The following is a 7219-nucleotide window of genomic DNA, read 5'->3' on the forward strand; positions in this document are numbered from 1 at the left end:
CCATGGTGACCACATGTCCATGTGTCCCCATGTCCCATGTGTCCGTGTGTCCCATGTGTCCACATGTGCCACGTGCCACGTGCCAGGGCTCCATGTGGCAGTGACCCCTCTGCTCAAGCCTCGCTCCGCCCGGCCCCTAAGGACACAGAACGCGACGTGTCCCTTTGTGCTCTGCCTGTAGGCATCAATGGGATCACCCCGGAGATGGCAGCTCCCACGGGGCCCTTCAGGAACGTGGGCCTGTCCAGGGCGGCCCAGACCCACCGGCTGAGGAAGCTCCGGGCCCCCTCCAAGTGCCGGGAGTGCAACAGCTACGTGTACTTCCAGGGGGCGGAATGCGAGGAGGTAACGCTGGGGAGGTGGGAGGAGACGGGGAGGGTGGGGAGGGGACTGCCCCGTGCCCATGGTTCCGCAGCAGCGGTGCCACGTGTGCCCCCCCCAGCCCCGCTGCCTCCCACCTCCGAGCCCTTCCTGTCTCCCAGTGCTACCTGGCGTGCCACAAGAAGTGCCTGGAGACCTTGGCCATCCAGTGCGGGCACAAGAAGCTCCAGGGGAAGCTGCAGCTCTTCGGGCAGGACTTCCTGAAGGCGTCTCAGGGCAGCGCAGACGGCATCCCCTTCATCGTCAAGAAGTGCATCTCTGAGATTGAGAAGCGGGCGCTGAAAACCAAGGTGACCCCTCTCCCCTCTCCTCCAGCTCCTGCTGCTTTCCCTCCAAATGGGCTCTGCCCTGCTACGAGAACCAACACAGCTCTCAGGTTCTGAGACGAGAGGCCCCAGAATGAACAAACTGACACAGGCACGTCCTGCACGCCCTCTCTTCCTTACGAAAGGGGAACAGCGGCGATGTCTGAGCTGGATCTGCTCTCCCAAACCTCCCGAGAGGGATTTCCAGCCCCAAAGGAGCGGGTGGGAGCCGGGAGCTCGTGCAAACTCAAAGAGAAACGTTCAGCTTGGGTTTGCTCTCCTTGACAGGGCATCTACCGAGTGAACGGCGTGAAGACCCGCGTGGAGAAGCTGTGCCAGGCCTTTGAGAACGGGAAGGAGCTGGTGGAGCTGTCCCAGGCGTCCCCGCACGACATCAGCAACGTGCTGAAGCTCTACCTGAGACAGGTGGGCTGGGGGGGGGGGTGTTAGGGCAGAAGTGATTCCAGAGCCGGGCCCGGTGCCAGCGAGCTGTGTCTGGTGGGGGCAATCCTGCAGCAAACAGCTGCCTGCTGGTGACGGTGTGGGTCAGGGCTCCTCCTGTCCAGGCTGGGCCGGGTGGAGGTGTGTGCAGGGAGGGCTCTCCCTGAGCAGTGCTCCCTGCTGCACATCCCGGGGCAGCTCCAGGCGCCGGCCCCCGGTGAGCCCTCACACGCCACCCGCTGCAGCAGCGAGGTCCCTGCCCCCCAGCGAGACAATGCAAATCCTCCCTCCCTTTTGCAGCTGGGGAAGCAGCAGGAGAAAGGGAAGTGGCCGTAAAGGTCACCCCGCAGCGGGGCCGGGCTCAGCTCGCTTCTCCCTGCCCTCTGCCTGCAGCAACCGTATCTCCGCCATCAGCTCCCACACCGAAACTCAAACCCCGACCCACATCCTCAAACGGGGCAGGAGGAGAGGAAGCAGCTTCTCTCTGCAGCCTCCCCGCTTAACCCTTTGTGCTCATCTCCTGGAGGCAGAGAGAGGCTTCTCCCCAGGTCCCCCCCACAGCAAAGGGAGAGGGGCTCTGAGCTCCGGGGGGAGGGAGAGCAGAGCGCAAAGAGAGGAAGGTCCGGGCTCTCCGTGCGCTGCGGAGAAATCGGTTTGCAGCCCCTCTGTGCAGGAGTGCTGCCCTGCTGCAAAGCAATCCATCCCCAGCAGACGTCTGGTGCAGGCACCCTGCAAACACCGGCAGCGCTGCAGAACCTCCAGGCGGTGGAGGCAGCGCCCCGGGTGCTCTGTGCAAACTTCAAAGCATCCTGACAGCCCCAGCGCTGCGGGCTGCACTGATTGCGTCCCACCTCCTCCTCCCAGGGAGCAATTAGCACCGTCCTATTGAACAACCTCTTATCTATCGGGGAAACCGCACGCCCACCCCGGGACAGGGTTTATTTCTAGAGGGGAAAAAAAGAGCGTTCCCCATCCGGAGGCCCCCCCAGGGCTCATCTCCTGCCGTTCTCCTTGCAGCTGCCGGAGCCCATCGTGCCGTTCCGCATGTACAACGCGCTGATGGGAGCGGCCAAGGAAAGCCTGCAGGGCGGCAGCGAGGCCAAGGGGAGGAGTGGGAAAGGGGGTCCGGAGCTGGTGGACAGAGGGGCCGACACCGACCGCGTGGTGGTGAACCTGGTGCTGAAGCTGAAGGAGCTGCTGAAGGAGCTGCCCTGGGAGAACATGGCCACGCTGCAATACCTCCTGCAGCACCTGAGGAAGTGAGGAGGGGGATCCGGGACGGAGGATCGTCCCTTTTGTCCCCGTGGTGGGAAGGGGATGGGGAAGGGGCGCAGCCCCGTTGCGCCAATGTCACGGACCCTCTCCTCCTCCAGGATCGTGGAGGTGGAGCAGGACAACAAGATGACCTCCAGCAACCTGGGCATCGTCTTCGGGCCGACGCTGCTGCGGCCGCGGCCCACGGATGCCACCATCTCTCTGTCCTCGCTGGTGGACTACCCCCACCAGGCGCGCGTCATCGAGGCGCTCATCATCTTCTACCCCACCATCTTCGAGGACAAGGACCCCGCGCTGATGGCTGGCGGCAGCGAATTCACTGCACATCAGGAGGAGGAGGCCCCGGTACGGGTCCTGGGGAGGGAGCAGTAGGGGGGAGAATGGGGTGGCCCTGTGTGCTCCCCCCTCACACGGAGCCCTCCCCGCAGGATGAGCCCACGGCAGCTTCGTCCCCACAGTCTCCAGTGAAGGGCGACTTGGGGTACAGCGAGGGAGCATTCGGGGGTAAGTGATGGGCTCCGGGGGCTGTGCCATGGGGATGTGGGTCCGGGGCGGTCTGAAGGGCTCCGGGCTGCCAGCACAGCGGGGCGCACGCAGCGGGTTCTCACCGCTGCCCCGGCCCTCGGGGACACCCATCCCCACACCTCCAGCGCTGCTCACCGCAGCGAGGGGCTCGGGGACGAGGAGGGGCAGCGCGGTGACCGCGTGGTGCCCTCCTGTGGATCCCCAGAGCCCGGCGAGAGATCGGTGGACTCCGACTCGGAGCTGGAGGACGGCGGGGAGCCGGGGGGCGGCGGGCGGCTGCAGAAGCAGGAGAGCGAGACGAGCACGGACGAAGCGCTGTTCTGCGAGGAGGGGAGCGAGGGGCAACGCAGCCGCACCTGCAGCACGGGGCAGTCGGACACAGAGGGCTCTGCCCCACGTTGCCCCACTGGGGGAGAGCGCAGCGACCCCGAGGAGGACCCCGAGAGCGGTGCCACGGCCACAGCCCGGCAGTGAGCGCGGCCCCGGCAGCGATGGGGCGCGGGGTTCCTTGTGCCAGCTGCAGGCACGGCCCCGCTGCTTCAGCTCTGGAGCTCACGCATAAAAACCGCTGGGCCGAGCTGCAGGGAAACCCCGGCTGGTTTGCTTTGATGGCTGGGAGCAACCCGTCCGTCACACGCGTTTCTTTGGACGAGCAGCCGCCGCTTCTTCGACGCCAGGAGGAGCTCAGCCCTCCACCGCTCCGGGCCGCAGGAGCCGTTTTTGCTGCGCTCCTGAGTGCTCCGCTCCTTCTGCAGAAAGAGCCACGAGGCGCCGAGCATCCCACCCCGCTGCTCCCCAGGGCTGCAGCACCGCGCCGTGCAGAGCGGGGCCGGGCTGCGCTGCTCACCGAGGAGCACCCCCATTGCCCCCCCATTACACCCCCCTTACATCCCCATTGCAATCCCGCTAGGAATTCACCACCTCAGAACTTCGAATGCTGCAGGAACCCCCCCCCCCCCGAGCTGCGCCTCTCCTGGCTCGGCTGAGCGGGCTCACGTTGCTGCTTGTCTATAATCATGGGCATTTTCCTACCTGCTCCCCCCCCCGCTGCAGCATCCTGTGGTCTCAGGGCTTTGGGGATGGATGTTTGATCTCCGAAATCAACAGTGATGGCAGCAGGGCTCCAGGGGGAGACGCAGGATGCCTGAACCAAGCTACAGCCCCCGCCAGTTCGAGGCTTTTTGTCTTTTATTTTTTTGTATACGATAACCCTTCGCCGCGACCCCCACTACCTCTGCTTGGCAACGGGACTCGAAGGGTTAAAGAGGACCAAAAGCATTTTTTAAAGCGACGAAACTTTTCTGCACTGAAGCGTAGAGAAAGGACGAGCCGTGTTTTAAACTTGGAAAGAGCTGAAAGCTGCTTCCTTCCACCACCCTGCTCCTGCCCGGACCGCGTCCCCGCTGCCACCAGGGCCACCACGAGCTGAGCGGGCCAGGAGCCCGGCTGGGGGCAGCCCACGGTTCCAAAGAAGTTGCACGTATCCAAAGTTGTTCTCTCGTGCTCAGCCAGAGCATTCCTCGGTGAAACGCTGGGTACCAGCTCCTCTCCTGGGCCTCCTCCTCCGGCCTCAGCCTTCTGCTGCAAACCAGGCAGCGAGGGGAGAGCTGAGATCGCTTCCCAGCCGAGGGAGCCGGGCAGAGCGGGGTCCCAGCTGGGATGCACTGAACGGGTGGGGCTGGAAGGGTGAACAGACCTCATTGCTGGAGGACTAAGGATGGACCGGAGGTGGGATCCCTCGGAGGAGCGATCCCCACCAGGGAGAGCGGGCTGAGCAACGGCCGCGGCTCTCGGAGACGGATCGGAAAAGCATCTCGTGAAAGGTACACGAAAGCCAAGTTCCATTTTACAGCCACCTGGTTTGTCACTGAGCCAAAGGAGAGCGAGGGGCACCCGCCAGCGCATTGGCTCCAGGGCTCTCCGCCACGGTGCTGGAGTTTTCCAGCACTTCCTTCTCATGGGAGCAGGACAAGGAGGCCGAGCGCCGTCCCTCGCTCCCAGAACTGCTACCACAGCGGTACCACGAGTGTGTGCGAGGATGGGTGATGGGTGATGGGTGAATGCGAGTGAAGGAGGGGACGAAAGCTAAGCCTGAGCTTCACATGGTACCGAGTGCCCTTCTGTTTGTAGATAGACTCAGCGTGGAGAAAGGAAAATGTTCTTTTGTGACGTGCCCGTGCTGCTGTACGAAGCCGCGTTCCGTGTTTTGCTGTGTTCAGGTGGACATGCTTCCAGAATGAATAAAATCCGCGTGTTCCCATCCGTGTCTGGCCTGGAGATCAATGCCCTCCAGTCCCATGGGCCCGTGGCTGTGGGTTCTAAGTAAACTGAAATTCAAAGCCCTGTGCAGCACCTGAAAACCACAGTCTCAAAAGCGAGGGTCAGAGATAGAGCAGATCACAGCAGCGAGGTCGGGCTGAACCACGGGGCCACAACCACACGCGACAGCGAATCAGAGCTCTGTGATGTGAGCTGCCCGCCACAGCTCCAGCAGCAACAGAGAATGGCACAGACAGGAAACCCCCCCTCCCCCCCACATTTGTACAGCTCTGACACAGGGAAGGGCTGAGAAACGCAGTGATGAACAGCAGGAGTACAAACCTTTATTAAAAGTAAGATCTTATAAAACAAAACAGGGCAGCAAAAGCCTCTTTCCACTCATCTCCTCCCTGGGTAATTCAGTTGCTTCGAGGTGCTTGCATGGCGTCCCTTAACGAAGCAGAAGGACTTGCAGCAAAATCCGTGCTGGAAAATGAGGAGCTGGGCCAAGGCAAACAACTGCAGGCAGCAGGGACAGAGAAGATCCTCGGCCATCTGTGAAAACGCAGACGCCTCAGGGCGCTGGGCATTGTCGGTGGATGGGAAGATCAGATGTCACAGAACTCTTCCACATCTGGAAGAAAGAACTCAGGACTCAGTGAAGGAGCTCGTGTCTCCCTCAGCAGACTGCTCTCGAGGTGAAGCCCCACTGCATGCCCTGAACACTGAGAGATGTGCCTGGAGCAGCGGCACTGAGGCACGAGACCAGTTCAGCCTTGCCCTGGTCTGGCCCACACAGTTCCCTACACAAATCCTTTAAATCACTTCGAGGGAATCCTTTCCTAGAGGCAGCTCACTTCAAATCAGCTGTGGAAAGCCACAGCGTAAGTTTAAGGCACTGCCTGAAGTTGAAGATTTCACACCCCACGTTACCTGAGAGCTCTGATCACTGCACCAGCCTGTAGGTGATGTAGCGGCCCGCGGTCTCACTCGGTCTGATGATCTTCACCACCTGGAAGGCCAGCAGAAGGAACACTGGGGGGGAGGCTGGTGTTACAGCAGCTAGCTGTTGCCAGCTGGCTCAGCAGGCAGCTAAGCCTGGCCCCAGAGCTGTGTGCTGGCTTGCACACGTCTCTACCTAACCCATAACATCTTTTGTGTTTGGAAAAAAAAAAATAAAATTAAAAAAGAGGAAACCTTTCCCCATCGCTGAGCTCTGAAATACTGTGCTGCTACAGCTCCTCACCCTGCCTGCAGGGCCCCACTGCCTGTGATCAGGCTATTTTCTCTTACCTGGCCTCGCTTTATCCCGAAGTATCGGGCCACGGGATCCCCAGCCTGGATCCTGGGGAGCTGGTTCTCCCTCAGCTTACTGCGTGGAGTCAAGGAGAAGCTCTGCCAGCAGAACACCCACAAGGCCCAGGCACCTGTTTGTTCTAAGGCAGGGCACAGCTACCAGAACAATGTCACACACTCCCACAGTCAGAGGCATTCATTTTCAGCCCAAGGCGAGCACACATCACGCCCTGAGAGGAAGGGAAGGACCGAACAAAGGATACTATCTAGCCAGCAGCTCGGTTACTTCTTCTTTTGTCATGACAACGTGCTCCGGGACCAACTGTAAACAGCAGGAGAGAGAGAGAGAAAGAGAGATCACAAGATTAGAAAAACTGAGAAAGCAACCGCCTCTCCACAGCTGCAAGACTTGTGGTAAGGAACAAAGCTCCGGCGGTGCCACCCAGCGCAGCGCTCCAGCCTAGGGCAGGGCTGGGAGCAGCCCCTCACCCTGCACCACTCACCTCGTGTTCTGTGATGTTGATCAGGAGCTCCTGCTGCAGAAACTGCTCCAGGATGTATTTGGGAGCCATATCGACCAGGGACTGGGAGGGAAGAAGCACATTACAATGCGGCACTGCTCCAGGACACCGTGACTGTGCTCAGAACCGCCCCACAGTGAACGGCAGCACCACGAGCAGGGCAGCACCACGAGCAGGGCAGCACCACGAGCAGGGCAGCACCACGAGCAGGGCAGC

At 61.3% G+C, this 7219-nt stretch overlaps 2 protein-coding genes across 2 annotated transcripts in view; one reads left to right on the forward strand and one right to left on the reverse strand.

Moving 5' to 3' along the window:
- ARHGAP45 (Rho GTPase activating protein 45) overlaps positions 1-5187 on the forward strand; it is a 13284-nt gene extending 8097 nt beyond the window's left edge. The window contains exons 11-17 of the mRNA XM_021379015.1: positions 142-345; positions 483-671; positions 975-1112; positions 2145-2386; positions 2501-2747; positions 2831-2906; positions 3133-5187. Coding sequence (XP_021234690.1) covers positions 142-345; positions 483-671; positions 975-1112; positions 2145-2386; positions 2501-2747; positions 2831-2906; positions 3133-3401 — 1365 coding nt within the window. The 3' untranslated portion in view covers positions 3402-5187. The remainder of the gene's footprint in view (positions 1-141; positions 346-482; positions 672-974; positions 1113-2144; positions 2387-2500; positions 2748-2830; positions 2907-3132) is intronic.
- POLR2E (RNA polymerase II subunit E) overlaps positions 5506-7219 on the reverse strand; it is a 3295-nt gene continuing 1581 nt past the window's right edge. The window contains exons 4-8 of the mRNA XM_021378493.1: positions 6986-7066; positions 6746-6804; positions 6480-6558; positions 6120-6198; positions 5506-5820 (exon numbers count right to left, since the gene is read on the reverse strand). Coding sequence (XP_021234168.1) covers positions 6133-6198; positions 6480-6558; positions 6746-6804; positions 6986-7066 — 285 coding nt within the window. The 3' untranslated portion in view covers positions 5506-5820; positions 6120-6132. The remainder of the gene's footprint in view (positions 5821-6119; positions 6199-6479; positions 6559-6745; positions 6805-6985; positions 7067-7219) is intronic.

Source organism: Numida meleagris, chromosome 27 (assembly GCF_002078875.1).
Source record: "Numida meleagris isolate 19003 breed g44 Domestic line chromosome 27, NumMel1.0, whole genome shotgun sequence".
NCBI classification, from domain to species: domain Eukaryota; kingdom Metazoa; phylum Chordata; class Aves; order Galliformes; family Numididae; genus Numida; species Numida meleagris.